Here is a 16,558-nt window from a genome sequence, read left to right on the forward strand (position 1 = left end):
CATAATTAAAGCTGCTGAGCAAGGGGCTTTTTTCTCCTTTTTAAAATGTGGGTTTCTACATTTGAAAAGTTTGGCTATCTTGGCTCAATCCTTCAAGCAAGAAGCTTGAATGCCTTGATAGTACAGGTGCCTCTATATTCCCAATCCTTTGATCTACTTTGTTTTTGAAAATAAAAAAAGGCTGCAATGGTTAGACTTTTTGATCTGTGCTTTTCCAAGGAACAGTTTGCTAAATGTTAAGTAATAAAAATATTGTCTGTGTAGCTTCATGTGGAGACATTTAGGATCCAATTTTCAAATTAGGACATCTCGTTTTGACTATTAACAGCTAGATTTTTTAAAAAACTAGAGAAGATTGTCCTAGCCTAAGCTGAAATTGCTGGACCCAGATTTTCCAAAGAACTCTGCTTCTGTTCAAGCGCCTCTGTATTGACAAAGAAAAAAATTGCTTAGCACCCTTAAAATCCTCTTGTAAGTCTAACATCAAGATTTCCTTTACAAAACCTTGTCATCCCTTTAAGTGTCTCTGGCTCCAGTTGTGGTTCTTTAGCTCTTTTGATCTTTCAGGCAGTAAAAGGCTTTTCCAGACCCTCATACAACGAGTTAGGCATTTATTGTCAAATAGGGCATAAGTATTTTCTGGAGTGGCCTGACATAGACTGCACAGTTGGCAACCAGATCCATGCCTTACAGTCTGTTTTGCATCAAAGAGAAGGCACTCAGTTCTAATGTGCTGAAGGGGGATGATATTTCACTACTGTGAAAATCCAGCTGCAAGTCATGACAAATACTGATTAAAATTCAAAGCTTAAATGCCTCTTTGTGAAACTCCCTAAGCACAATTGAACCAGAGGCTCAGAATCCTGGTAGAGAGTGATGTCCAGGGACACTATCCTTGAAACCTTATCAAATAAAGATCTCCACTGAGGCCTGCAAAGGCCTTGCATCTGTCATTTTTTTTTCCTATTCCTAGCCAATATTTTCTGATCCACAAATGAATCTCAAAAATTTCCTGTGTACGTTTTGCTTCCTGTAACCTGCATGTTCTGTCCCTGAGGTCACCCTGACCAGGTTTCCTCTTCTTTGGTTGGACCTCTTACCTTCCTAACATGTTTTCCAAAGGGATGTAGGAGACAAGTCCAGTGCAGTCTTCCAGCAAAGGCATGGTACATTCCAGGTACAAATGCACTGTGCTGGCAGTCAGTGCAACCTCATCCCTTCTGAAGAGGAGTTAAGAATCTTTTCATACAACTCCTCTCACAACTGAACATTTTTTAGTACTGCATCTAAAACCAATGTGGGCTATTTAATTTGTGTGGGGTTTATGCTTATTGAACATTCCCCAGAACTAATACTGATTTCTCAGTGGCTTTAGAGGTACTATTGTACCTCATGTTAATAAGTACCAAAACATCCTGCCTGTTTGTTATGTTATTTATACAAAAGTGACCGTGGTCTCATCTGCAGGGCAGATAGCCCCATCCTTCCCAGAAATTCAAGCTTGAGATAACCACCCATTTCCACAGACTGGTGGTAGCATGACATTTATGATGGGTTATGAAATGACCTTGCTGGCATTCCTGATGGAAAGTTAAGGTACATGCAGTGTTTACAGCCTGCTTTTCTAATCTGCTACAGAGATTTGTCATGGAGAGTGTCCAAACCTTTGTATGTAATGTTTGCCCTCTCCTAAAAGATCAGACAGAACAGGTTGTTTTGGTGGGATCCTGAGCTCCTTCCTGGAAGGACTCTGATGTCAGGTTGATGGTCTTTATACAAGAAAAATATAGATGTATGTGTCACCTAGGGAATACAGAGGAAGCTGAGGACCCCTGTAGGACATGAGTGTTTGGGATCCAGTTTTAGTAAAGACTCAGAACTGATTAATAACGTCATCTTGAGCTTCAAATCCTTTTATAGCATAGGAGAGACTAGTCTTAGTCTTAATGCTAGCAGTGTCAGGTTTGCCTATGCAAAATCATATGGCGTATTAGTACCAAATCTAACTGGTGGGCACCCAGCAGTAATAATGGTCAGCACATCTGAATAACTGCTCACCACTTCAGATAAACATATACTACAGCCATAGCCTTTTCCAGCTTAGCAAAGTGTGTTTGTAAGAACTAATTTTTCACCCTTTGCTCAAGCTGATCAGCACTTACAGGAATAACCCCAGTCTGACTAGGCAGAAGAACAAATGACACTCATTTGGGGAATGTCCTGGAGAGTTAGAGCCAGAATAAGAGCTGGAGTCTGGAGTTTTGAGTGTTCGATCCAAATACAAGGTCATAGTCAGGATGAAAAGTGCGTCCTAGCATAGCTTACAATTTCTCCTCACCCTTTTCCCCTTCTGATCTCCCCCAGAAATGCACAGAACCCACTGGAATGTGCTTTGCTCTTTCTGGAGAGGCATGGATGGTACACCCCTTGCCCTGCCACACCCCCCCCCCCCCTTCCCCCCTAAGTCCTTGCTTGCTGTTCTGTTTTTCTACTTTCCCTAAATGCAACTTACTTTAAGCATGCATTATTATTAACATCCTACAGTAAAATTAAGCTATTATATAACCCATTTGTCGATCTCAGCCGATTTCTTCTATCTTTTTCTATGTCTATTTATGACGTACATCCAGACTGCACGTCCTTTTTTTTCCTCTCCATGTTTATTTTAAAAAGAAGTTATTAAAAAATAAGATCTATTAAAAAAAAAAGCAACACTGGAGGGTGGTGGGATTTTTGGCCAACAATTGAAAACAAATTTAAATGGGAGGGGGAGGGAAGGGAAGAAAATCCAATTCTTAAAAAAAAAAAAATCCAAATGATGAAAGTGTCCCTAGACTGCTTTGTCTGTTCCTTTCAATGTGTGCATCTGGTCCGTTCATCTTTTAAAGTGTGTGGAATAATTTTTTCTTTAAAAATAAAATTTTAAAACCTCACAATTGTTCTTATCTCCCTTCTTCCTGGGAACAAAGTGTCCTTTTTCATTTTTTGCTTTTTTTTTTAGTATATCTCTGCATAGTTCTATTTTGATGTATTTCTTTTCAATGGTTGAATTTCTATCTTAGATTTGGTTTGTTCCAATCTAATAATGAAAAAAAAAACAAACAAAACAAAAGAGTTATGAATTGTTTTCTGCAATTTTTCCCTCTATTTCCCTCTTTAAATAAGGAACTACTTCACTGTCAGAATCCTACTGCTGTATTTTTGAGATTCTCCAGAGAATCTGAATATAAAAGCAATTCTAATTTAAGAGTGGGGAAGGGGTTGCCAACACAGTCATTACATTTAAAACAGTGATTTGATGTGCTAAGGAAATGATTGTCACAAATTATTGAGAATACTGTTGTCAATTTGATGGACTTCAGAAAAGATGATTCTTAGAAGAAGGAAGCTGTGGGTAGCTACAGATGAAGTTGTTCTAATTCCAATGCATAAAACTAGTTTCCTTGGTTTTTTGTTTTACTCTCTGGTTGTTATTATTATTATTATTATTATTATTATTAGTTTATGTATTTTTAGTAGGGAAAAGTTTTAACTGTTTTTTTAATTTGAGAACCTTTAATGAAAATGTAAATATTAATATTATAATTATTAATTTTTTGTAACTTGCATGTTGAAGAAGTTGCAGCTTAGGGTTTGTGAGATTGTCAATGTTAGAGTTCTGTTCTTTCTTTTTGTTGATGGGCATGAATATGCTCATTTGTTTTTGTATATTGCCCATCCCTTCCTTACAGCCAGAAGCTCTAATGCTGCTAGATCACTCCGTACCGCCCTTACATGGACATGGCAACTGACTTACACATTCACTCCCATCATCTTCATCTCCTGTGTAGTACACTCATAGATTTTTACACTCCCACTCCATCCACCCTAGGCATTTTTTCTTCCCATAAGTTCCCCTCCACTACCCCTTTCTTTAGCATTGTTAAAATTTTATGTGCAGTCATCCATTCCTTAAAACACACACACACAAAAATTATAGAAAAAAAGAAAATGTTTAAAAAAATATATATCAAATTGACCAAAAAGGCAAAAAAGCAACAAACTTTGCTTTTCAAAATTCATTATATATGTAGATATGCAAACAAGCAAAAGTAAATTCTATAAAATGTACAGGATTTTTCAACTGTTATATGCTAATAACTTTACATAAGATAAAAAAATACAACCAAAAAACAGCAGAAAAAAAAAACCTTCAAATTTGTTAAGGTGCAAGATTTTTTTCTTTTCATGTTATGTGGTGTGGATGTATGTGTTGTTGCCTCCCTGTATCACCCTTTGTTGTAAAACAATTATATTAAAAAGAAATAAACATTTTGCTAAAAAAGTTTTTAAGAAACAACAACGAAAAAAACCAAGTTACAAGAATGTGGCAATGCTACTTGTCCAAGAGCATTCTTACACAACTTTCTTTTGTAAATTTTTCCTTTCATGCCAAAAAACATGCGGGCAATTTGTTGATGTAAGTTGACTGTTATGAAATCAATGTGGTATGCTTTTTAAATATTTTTATGTATTTTTGATTACTTTTTTTAAAAGGAAATAATGCTTTTGATATTCATCCTTTTTTTTCAGTTCTCATAGGTCTTAATCTTTCTTTTGCTGATAAAGTGAATGACTTGTTATGTTTTTCCTTTTTCTGACCTTGTTGGTGTGGCATTTTTATTTTCTAGTATATAGTTTTGTTTTAGGAAAAATGTATAAGTTTATTTATTTATTTTTGTATCGGTTTGTATTTGCCTTTATGTTATGTGCTCTTTGTATATTGTCAATTGCCAGATTGTATTGGGCAGAGGAGAGGGTGAAGGAGCCTGTGGTAATTTGCTCCTATTCTTTCTCAGTCCCTCTCTAGAGCTTTCTTTTCCCTTTCCCTTTCCCAGAATTAATCACCAGTAATGCTACTTTCTTTTATGCTTCTTAAATTGTATGTAGCCTAGTGGTGTAGCCTTCATGTTAAGTCATGTCAACTATGAGACTTCTTTAGAATTTTGGTAGCTCTCAAGGTCTTACTGCAGCACTACATCATTCCCACTTTATTCCCATGAAAGTGTTTTATTTCTATCAGTTTTCTTCATTGCTGACTATCCGCCTGCTGTCCAGTCCAAATGATACTCTCAAGTGTACTCTTACCAGGTAAACACACCCATCATATTATGACTAATATCAGGCTTGCTAATATCATCCAGAAGTGATACATTTGGCAGACACTTTCCTACTGGAACACACATCCTGAACCTCTAAAACTTCCTTGCTTCAAAAGAGATTTGGATTAATTTATTTAAAAAGCAATGAGTAAAAGTAAAAAAAAGCTGTACTTCCTTATAAGCAGGTACGTTTTCACCATTCCTGCATAGTAATGCTATGCTCAGTAAATATTTTAGGTTCAATTGTCAAGTCTCTTGAACAACTGATGATGAAAACAGAACAAATAACAGAACAAATAATTAAGCTGAGCAGGAAGCTGTCACCAATTAATCATAAAAGTTTAAAATAATGATTGGAGATGGAAGAGGGCATGTTTCAATTCAAAACACAGCCCATCATTAACATGGGATTCATGACTTCTCGAACTCCGTGCCTTCCTTTTGCTCATGAGCCATGTATTAGGAAGCACTGCAATAACTGATGTCTTTTAATGTAATTTGGGAGCCTCAGGAAATGCTTTTTAACCAGCTCCACCAGTAGAAGTATGGTTTTATCTAATAACTTTGAGGACTATATATTCTCTGAAAGAAAAAGAAGATATTTGAGATGAAAAGTTGCAGTATTACATTGTGGATATTATTTTTTTCTCTATACTACTGACTGTCAATTGCAATTAAATCAGACTGTAAAGAGTAGAAAATATTAAGAATGTTCATCTACTAGGTTTCGTGTTAGCATCATATTTCCTGTGAATCAGGGACTATGTTCTGAATAATTTCCCCTTTTTATCCTCAGAGGACTCAAAGGAGAATTAACTAAAACACAGTTAGACTGAAATTTATGAACTCATTCATTTAATAAGGAATTATTGTGTTGATACAGGGGGGAAAAAGGTAAGGTATTCTTTTCTGTACCAAGTATTTAATACTGAAAGTGGAGTCAAACTTCAGAGGAACAGCATAAGAATAAAATTTAAATTACAAACTTTGGATGCAGAATTTCAAGTGCCTGCAAAAAAGGATGAGTTGTGCAGCCTTTAGGGATGGCATTTAAAAGCTCTTCAACAACAGCTGGAAAAGAGAAAGATGATAAGGGTGTGTCCCTTATCATCATCAGGACAAAACAAATCTTTCAGGCTTCATTTTTGTGTTGCTTTCGTCCTGTATCAGTTTGATGCCTGAGACTCCTGTGAAGTAGTTGTGGCTCTAAAGATGAAAGCTGGCGGCTGCTACAGTTTTTCAGGTTTTTTTTTCTTTTTCTGGGGTTTTTTTGTGCCCTCTGCATTCATGTATCGCCCACAACATCCTCACAGTTCATAAGGCTTCTATTAAATTTTTAACACTCTGTCTTTTCCAGTGGCAGAGAACTCTTACTGGAGATCAGCCCCAGAGGTATGAATTATATATCTATAAATATGCTCATAAAGGAAAAAGCAGGGCAGCTCCAAGGCTAAAGTAGACCTTTTATATCCCCAGTGATCTTGGTAGTTTAAAGAAAAGCACAACTCCGTGAAAATAGTATATGTGCTAGATTTAAAGGCTAACTTTTAAGGCATATATGCACACTCTGCTTCATGGAATGAAGCCAAACAGAGGACTGGGCTGTTTGGTATAAGGTTTCCCATCTCACAGACCTCAGTTCTCTCAGTGCTGCTTCCAATTTGCTGTTCAGTAATTTTTTGCAACTATACTATTGATAAGCAAACTAATTTTACATCAGTATCACTGCAGAATAAAACATTTTTTCTATTTCTATTTTGTTTTATTGTTTGGCATTTTGTTGTCAACAGAAGCTTTTTAAAAAAGATATTTCTATTTGGAAAATATCCAATCGCTGCTTAAGAGAGAAGGCAGAGAGTAGGTTAAAAATAAATCTGGAAAATCCTTGTGAAATCTTTGGATTGCTAAAGTAATCGTGAACTTGCAGCATACCAGTGAAAACTGGTGTCAAACAGCCAACAGAAAAAGGGGGGAAAGAAATATAACTACACTGAAACAGCCCATATCATCCACAGATAGAATCTAAGTCTCATATGAATATTTGTTTTGAAGCCACGTCTCAAACTGGGTGGCAGCCTTGTCATTTTTTTTAAGCACAGAACAATTTGGAAACTAAAACCATAAGTTTCATTCAAGGCTGCAAAGCATTAATTTTACGATTGAAAAAATGGTAGACACTGTGAGAAAATAAAAACTTCAAATAGGAAAATACAAACATAAAACCTTCCTCAAATTTATTTCCCTTTCAGATTGTCATGTAAGGTTTTTCAGGGGTTCCTCTTCAGCTTTTTCTAGAGATCCAAATCTTTAAAGCACTTGACTTCCACAGCAAACCTTTCAGGATCCAAATCCCACGTAAAATTTTCTTGGCAACTGAGTGGCACTTCGTCTTTTAAATCTTTTAATGCTTACCTTTCAACCAACTTGTGGTCCTGGGCAAGAGCCACCACCTCCCAACCAAAGAACCACTGGCTCTGGGCAGCTTCCTGCCACCTCAGCTGTCCTTTGTGAGAGATGGTTCCCACCTAGATGCACACTAATCATCTGCCTGCTATTAGACTCCCCCTTGTGTCACTTCCGACTAGAAATGTAGTACCAGTAGCAGAGTTGTTTGCAGATATGATATGAAATGTTTGCAATTGCTCCCCTCCATGGATATTGGTGTTCACTTTTCTCACACTTTCCTGGGAGCTTTTCAGAATTTACATTCCCTGTTATCCTTAAATAACACATTTCTTTTAGACTGAGTGGCACTTTTATGACACCATTTTAAAGGATATTTTAACTCCTCTGTAAATCACATACCCCAAGAAGTATTCATTGTGCATGCATCCTATTAGACCTACAACTTCTAGCTTGCTGTGTTTTGAATAGATGCCGAACATACCAATAAAACAGAAGCCAGATTTGATAGAGTGCTTTTTCTGAGTTACCTTCTTCCACACAGCTTTTTATCAGTCTCACAGTTTTTTTTCACTACAGACAGAAACAAAAATTCAAAAAGCAAACCATCATTACCACCCTTACCATCTCCCTGATGCTCCCCAAACGTATGTTGTCTTAAGTAAATGTAACAATTTAACTCTTTGATGAAGAAGTCATTCCTAATGAAGGACCTTTAACAGTCTTTTAGTATACAGGTAAACATAGTATGGATCATTGAACAATTTGGAATAAAACTAGGCATGAGATTAAATAATTGTATGGGAAATCAAAGTTTATCCAGTCTTCCTGGATTAAAAATTCTTTCTCTTCTCACATATATTTGTGAGGTTAAAACTTTGTAAAACTAATTCCTGATTCTGTCCTATTGTCTTCCATCCAACAAACTTTCTGGAAATAAAAAGTTCCAATCTGCTCTCCATCACTTACATGAAACCCCACTTACCATAGCAACTCAATCGACTTTTTTTTAACACTTCAGGAAGACCATGATCATTTTTATAGTTGCAGTAGTCTTGATCATTGGCTCAAGTCCGCGACAGCAGCAAAAGCTGCAGAACCACGACCTAGTTTTAGAGGCAAGTGTTACTGGGGCAAAAAGAAGGTCTTCATATTAAATGTAAGATATTTCTGATTCCTTCAAGAAAATTAATCATTAATAGGACCAAAAGAATTTCTCTTTGGAAGAAAACTGCCCAAAATATTGCCCCAGTGTGTGGCAGATCAACTGCATACTAATGCTGTGTGCCAGTACAATACATTTTAAGAATAAAGACAGTTCCGAGCTCTAGATGAGCAATTAAAAGCTGACAAACTGATCTTTTTTCCAGTTGGGTGTCACAGATGGTGAAAGAAAATCACAGATGAATGGTACTTTTTAACAGCAAAACAGTGACCATAAAAATAATTTAAAAGGACACTACCTATCTCTGATTTGCTGGAACTTAAATTGCCCACTCATGCAATTTGATGTAATGTGCGCTTAAATGTTATTCTTTTTATTTATTTTCTACCAGACTCACAGATGATCTTTCCCTCTGAGGCACAGTCCAAGTTCATCCTGAGATCACCTGTTTGCATAGATTATAGATGCCCCACTCTAGCCATGGGTAGGGCTTCTGGACATATATAAATCGTATTACATGCTCTAGTTTCTACATTGCACAGAAAACAGCTCAGCTGCATGAGCACAAAATGCCGTGTAGCCATTTGGCAGACAACACTTTCTGCTTTTTACATAATTTTTTTGAAGATATCTAGTTTGAAGAGATTGGCATTATTTCACACATATGATACTTACTCATCGTCTATCCAGTAACAAAAGTGGTATGAACATGCTGAGGAAGCTCAGAAAACTAAACAACATATTCAAATTGACCCTTTGTGACTTAGCTTAAAACTAACTTTGCATGAAAGTATGCAAAGTAGCACATTTCTTATTTTGGCCTAATTTCTACCTCTGAGATAAATCTGACTGTTTCAATTGATTAAACTGTGTATCCACTTAGTTTCTCATTAAGGATAAGAATAAGCCATATTGCTAGTTCAACTATCCAGATTTAATCAAACTGTTAAGTACCTTTTTTCAGTATATTGCTATCTCAATATGTAATTTGTTCAAATATATTGCTCTCCAAATATATTTAGAAGGGATTATGATTTTAGACCATATCCTTTATAGAACTCCCATGTACGTTACTGGCAATGGGAAACAAGTGCATATAATATATAGTGTAGATAGGAGAGAGCAGAATTTTGACTCTGATCCCATTCAGCGTTGTAACAATGCCAAACTGTTCATTAGCAGTCATTAGTACATAAGTAAAAGCCAGAATTATTTATTTAGAAGCTAAAATTCCTTTTGCATATCTTTCCTTAAGTAATGGTGAGTATAAGTCAAAATTTTCCATGCATTAGAAATACTTCTCACTGACTTGCACTTCTTCCAACAAATCTAGATGACTACTCATGATGTCAGATGAACTCTTCAGTTTATATTTAAAGCAGGTAACTTAAGTGGCTAAGCCAGAGAAAAATTTCCCAAGGGGGAATTTATACACAAACTTTCAAAAGCAATATGGCTCATCCTAAAAAAGTGTCGGTGACCTGTATGTCAGCAGAAGACTGTGTATTCTGAACTAAACGAATTAAATTAGTTATGCCTCCACATCAGAATAAAACAGTAGAGTGTTAATTACCCATAGGCTCAAAAGTACATGTGCAGACACAGTATACAGGCAAAACAGGACTACTATCCTAAAAGTAACAACATGGATGCTCAGCAACCAAACCTTAGAAATGATGTACCGGTTTTCTTGTTTCGGTTGCAGCTTATATTGTGGTAAGGTACAAATGTTATAGCTATTAGCTTCATTGTTCTACTTCAAGAGTGGACTGTAAGTCCACCCCATTTTTAGTACTCTGTAGACAGGTAGCCATCACGTTAGGAAAAAGTAGCACTGATCACAGCTGTCCATGTATCAAGAACACTAGGTGTGAATACAACTTCTGGGCTCAAGTGCTAATTTGGGTCATCAGAGCCCTTATTACATCACATTGTCAATCACAATATAGTCTATCTTAACTATTAATCAAATTATAGTAAAAGAATATCAAGAAGAACCAAAGATGAAGATAACATGGCATTAGTAGCCCCGAAAGATGCAAGGAATGGGACATCCCTAGTGTCAAACAAAATGGTAAAGAAAGATTAAAGAGATGAACAAGCGTTGAATAGAGCTCTGTACCTTCATGGACCCAGTAAGTACTTGATTCTTATTCCATCCCTCACTTTCATGAACTTTCCCACAATTAAAAAAATAGGTAACAATCAAGAAGAAATGTATTAATGAAAAAAGTGTTAGAGAAAGCCCTTATAAACTGCTACAGAAGGTGAGCAGACTTGAATGGCAGAGAAGAAATACTAATGTTATTTTAAATTAAAAGAATCAGAGGAGGAAAAGCTGGCAAGATGAGTGGCAAAAATCCATCTAGGAGAACATTGCTCTATGGAAGTCTAAAGTAATTAATTTAAACAGTCTTGTAACCAAATGCTTAAGAAAGGTTGCTACCAAAAATTGATGTCCTCAGAGTCACTTGAGAGTATCTTCAAAAATCAAAAACTTTGAATCCCCAAAATTTCAGAGTATTTCACTGTACATAACTAGTAGAGGCTAAAAGAGGGAGGAAATGGAACATGAAGTTTGCCAATGCCAAAACAGGGTGGGAGGGAAGAATGAAAGGCACCCCCAGGAAAATATATTGGTAGTGTAGTTAGAGTGAGAAACCTGATCCCTGACACGTTTTTGTAATGCCCAAATCTTCTCTCGCCCTTGAATAAAGTGAGTTAAAAATGGTGCATTGTGTCATTAAAATGTACTAATCTTATTTTTTTCTCTTTTCCATCCCAGGAGGTGAATTAGTTATCCCTCTACTTGTAGAAGACCCTTTAGATATCCCTCCTATTGCTACTCGTGCACCTTTCATTACACTTCCCCCTACCTTTCGCCCCCTCCTCACCATTATTGAGACCACCAAAGATTCCCTGTCCATGACCTCTGAGGCGGGGTTACCTTGCTTGTCGGACCAAGGCAGCGATGGTTGTGATGATGATGGCTTGGTGATATCTGGGTATGGCTCAGGGGAAACCTTTGACTCTAACCTACCCCCTACTGATGATGAAGATTTTTACACCACCTTCTCCTTGGTAACAGATAAGAGTCTTTCCACTTCAATCTTCGAAGGTGGCTACAAAGCACACGCACCCAAGTGGGAATCCAAGGACTTTAGACCTAACAAAGTCTCCGAAACTGGTAGGACTACTACCACGTCTTTGTCCCCTGAGCTGATCCGCTCCACAGCTTCGTCCTCGACTGGGATGGTGCCCAAATTGCCAGCCGGCAAAATGAATAACCGTGAGCTCAAACCCCAGCCTGACATAGTCTTGCTTCCGTTGCCCACTGCCTATGAGCTAGACAGCACAAAGCTGAAGAGCCCGCTAATCACTTCCCCCATGTTCCGTAATGTGCCCACAGCAAACCCCACGGAGCCGGGAATCAGACGGGTTCCGGGGGCCTCAGAGGTGGTCCGTGAGTCGAGCAGCACAACGGGGATGGTCGTCGGCATTGTGGCTGCTGCTGCCCTCTGCATCCTCATCCTCCTGTATGCCATGTACAAGTACAGGAACAGGGACGAGGGGTCCTATCAGGTGGACGAGACGCGGAACTACATCAGCAACTCAGCCCAGAGCAACGGCACGCTCGTGAAGGAGAAGCAGCAGAGCTCAAAGAGCGGCCACAAGAAACAGAAAAACAAGGACAAAGAGTATTATGTGTAAAAAAGAATACTTATTTATATACAAATATATAAATACTTAATGAGATTTACCTGAAATATCAGAACCATTGCAGCAAATGAGATTGGGAGATATCATTTGTGGGAAAAAGTATTGGGAAAAAAAAATTCAGCAGTGACTGTTAATGTCTCAGTCATCGCTTGGAGTCAGCAAACTCTGCCCTAATGTATTATAAAGCACACTTAGCGTTCTGGAGATGGCGCGCACAGCTCTGCCCTGTTAGTGAACTTGGACGTCTCCAAATCTCCTCCTCCGCTGAACTTTCTGCAAAGGTAGAAGACTTCATGGCTTACTTGTTTCATATCTCCAAGTGAGTCTTTAACAATGTTCGTGATTCCTGACTGTATCAATAATTTTTCAGTTTACTTATTTAAAAAAAAAAAAAAAAAACAAAAAGGAAAAAGAAAAAATGCAAACAATATTAAACAACAAAATAATATTGAACAAACTGATCTGGCCGTGTCCAGCACACGTATAATTTTTCGAGATTGGAGGAGGGGAATAAATGATTTTGGAGATTGGTGTTTTTTTGGTTTGGTTTGGTTTCTTGGGTTGTTTTTTGTTTAGGTTTTTTTTTTGGTTACTCTTGGGTGTGGGAGGGAATGGTGGAGAGGAATGGTGTGGGGGGTGAACCAGGACATGAGTTGAGAAGAAATCTCGGAAAAAAATAATCCATAATAAATAGAGACTATTGCCATATATGAACTCAGAAGCTACCCATGGTGTTTACTCTGCATATCTGGTTGTGTTGTCTCTAGAATCCGTCGTCTTGCAGTAAGTTGTTTGATGGGTGGTGCTGAAGAAAATTATCATGGAAAGCTGGTTCCCTTGGATCTGGCTCCGGTATTTGCAACCGAACTGAAGAATAGATGGGTTTGGGTCTGTTCTGATCAGTCATTGGCTTTATTTGAGAATATCACTTAGTATGCATTAGCACAGCCAAACTATGGTTAACGGGATTTGAAGATTCAGAAAAGAATGCTTAAAAAATGGTTAACCATTCTGAGCTGAAAATACCATGAAAAAATAAAGGAGCCTTCCTCTGGGTTCTGGTTCTGTGACTGATTGCAATGCATGCAAAAAATAAAATTAAATTGGTTTAATAAAGAGATCAGAAAGACACCACTGGAGTTCAACTTGTGACAAGACCCATAAATGTCAGAAAAGCTAAACACTTGTAAAAGAATACAAAATACATAGTTTTTTTCACATAAAACTTTTTCATATGTAATATTTTAATTTTGTAGCCTGACATTTCAGATCATCTTTGTCTTTCCATTTGCCCTGTTCTCCCTTTTCCTTCTCTTTTATATGAAAAAAAATAAAGCTGCTGTGACACACAAAAAATAATAAAGAAAAAGGAATTTAATAATATAATATATATATACACACAGATATATTTATCATGGTATGTTTGACGGGACGACTGGAACAGAAGTTCTGTTATGGTCATAATGTGGAATGAGAATGTTCTTGAAGAGCAAAGTAAAATGAAACAGACAACAAAAGCAAACCTTAAAATGTGAAGAGAGCGTGTGTTTTAGCTTTGTCACAGTCACCTGTGTCAAAAAAAAAAAAATCTGAAATTTTGTTTACATATTTTACTACTATTTATTTTGCTAGTATAATTTCTATATGGATACCCTGATGGTGTATATACTGTTTTATGGTTAAATTGGGAATGTCTTTTGGTTTTAACTTATTTAATTTAGTTGTTTAGTTTCTACATTTTCCCAGTTATTGTGAAAAGGATTATCTTGCTGTACAGAACAATAGCCAGGTGGTTTGACGGCCATGCCTATCATGTGCAAAAAAGCAAATGAGGGAGACACAGAGAGGAAAACAAAAAAAACAAGATGGATTGCGAACTCTGGAATATCAGAAATGTACACTTTTTCTGTATACGGATGAAAACTAATCAGCTGTTTAGGTTTAGAAATCTACTCTTGCTGGTGTTTATAAGTCGCATGAATATTTGACTATGAACAAGTGTCATCAAATACATACACGCACATGGGAACTTAAAAAAAAAAAAAGCCTTCTCAAACATTTAGAGAAGACGCTTTCATGTTAACAAATATTTTCAGTGCGTGTATGTGTGCGTGTGTGTGGTGCGTGTGCGTGTGTGCGAGTTTGAGCTTTTTTTTCCTTTTTTATTTTTTATACTAAAAAGAAAAAAAAAAGACAGGTTTTAAAAAGGTATGAAAGCACGATTTTAGATGACTTAACTGGCCGAAACTATATAAAGTTGATTATATCTTGATGTCTGTAAAAGATTGCTGTTCTTGGAGTCTTGGAGTCTTGTGAAATGATTTCCTGCTTTCTTTCTTCCTTTCTTTTTTGCTTTCTTTTTTTAAGTTAAGGGAAAAGGATTTACACTTTCCTTTTTTTGTGTAAGTTTCTATTGGACAGTTTTTGGGAACATGTGCATTTCTGTATGTGGGCTTCTACCATATCCCTGTTGCTTTATGGACAACCTTAAGAATTTTTATTTGAGTTATCGTGATGTTATTGCTTTTTTTCCCTTTCTTTTTCTTCTTCTTTTTTGATTATTTTTCTTTTCTTATTTGCATTTTGTTTAAAGATATGCTTAGCAATAAAATGTTCTTCCCAAAACCCTGGATGTTGCTGGGTTTTTATTTCTGAAAGACTTCAGGGAAATTCCAGAAGTTTAAAGGTGAAAAGTAGTCTGTGAAGCAGGTATCCCCCATCCCATGGGAGTGTCTAGACACCAGGTTACAGGATCACGGTCATGTTTGCATTCTTTCATTAGCCCAGTGAATCTTAATTCTTTCATTCACAGGGATATAAATTCAGTCTGAGTGGGACTGAGTGGGGTCTACCTCACATCACTCCCAACCCTTTGTTCCCCACCATGACCTTAGTGGGGTAAAGAGTAATCCTTTGGAATATGTGTTTCAGTGACCTCGGATAAAAGCATGCCTAGGGCATTGATTTAGTATGTCCTTTCTAATGTGCTGCCTATTTTCAGTCTCCCTTTTCTCTCTTTGACGTGTGTAGTTCTTCCCATGACGTTTATGGGATTCTGGATTCCTCTTCTGTGGCCAGGAGTCTTTGTTTGATGTGCTGCAGCAGCTGAATCCTTTTGGGGATTTGGCTAGGGAATTTTTTACAGAAAAGTGTTCCCTTTATTTTATATGAGGATCTAACTTGGGTCCTCTAAATTCATCTATGACTTTCCACGCACTACCTAAGGAACATAATTTACTTACTTTGGGTGCTATGGATCAGACTTAGGTACCTAAGTAGATGGTCTGAGTGTTCGCTTACTTCCAGGTATGCTCTGAGGCTCCCAAAACCCTGATCACAGCTGCTGGCTGCACCTTGTCCTACTGGGCATTGTAGTTGATTATGATTTTGGCCATCATGCAAAACTGCCAATATCCTGTCTTTAGCAAGTTGTGCAAAACTTTCACAGTAGTAGTTTTTTTCAAATTTGATCTTTCAAAGCTACCTGCAAATTTGTCTTTTTAGAGGCATCTAGAGGTCAGCCAAATGAGTGTTTCACAACACTTTCATTTTTCAACCAAGGATGACTTCTTTTTTTTTTTTTTTTTTTTTTAAGCTTCTTTTTTTCCCTAGGCAGAATCCACACCTCTTTTGAGCAGTGTTTTCCACAGGTTTTGTTTACAACCAGGTTAGACTCAGGATAAACTGATTCTTTAGGTATTCCCTGTGATTTTCTACATTGTTTTTGTTCACATTTGCATGGGTGAGAATATGTATGTGTATGTACTTGTAAGTTTATTTTTTTAATTTTACTGTTTTCAGTTCTTTTGTGAAGCATGTTCTAACACCTTGCAGATCTTCACAAGTCTCAAAACCGTAGGTTCTGGTCTAAACTCCACTCTTGTTTCCCTCCCAAAATCATGAAATTCCTGGGTGATGACTGGTACCTGATATTCCCAGTACTGGAGTGGTCAGCTGGCACGTGGGAGATCTATGTCTGAACTTAATTGCCTCTCCTAATATTGCAGAAGATTTCCTTATCATCAAGCAGTTGGTGTCCTGAGAAAAGCACTTTTTTTTTTTCTCAGTGCTTTTCTCAAAATCTGTTACACTTCATATCTTTATGAAATATTATGTGAAGCAAGAAGTT

At 37.0% G+C, this 16,558-nt stretch overlaps 1 protein-coding gene across 11 annotated transcripts in view; it reads left to right on the forward strand.

Moving 5' to 3' along the window:
• NRXN3 (neurexin 3) overlaps positions 1-15,073 on the forward strand; it is a 1,027,951-nt gene extending 1,012,878 nt beyond the window's left edge. For 7 of the 11 annotated variants that reach the window (XM_074910048.1, XM_074910050.1, XM_074910049.1 and 4 more), the window contains one exon: positions 12,119-15,073. In XM_074910048.1, coding sequence (XP_074766149.1) covers positions 12,119-12,420 — 302 coding nt within the window. In that variant the 3' untranslated portion in view covers positions 12,421-15,073. Of the gene's footprint in view, positions 1-11,494 lie in introns of all 11 variants that reach the window. The other 4 variants (XM_074910039.1, XM_074910043.1, XM_074910040.1 and 1 more) reach the window with 1 other exon arrangement.
• The last annotated feature ends 1,485 nt before the right edge of the window (positions 15,074-16,558 follow it).

The sequence above is a fragment of the Athene noctua genome, chromosome 6 (genome assembly GCF_965140245.1).
Source record: "Athene noctua chromosome 6, bAthNoc1.hap1.1, whole genome shotgun sequence".
NCBI lineage: Eukaryota > Metazoa > Chordata > Aves > Strigiformes > Strigidae > Athene > Athene noctua.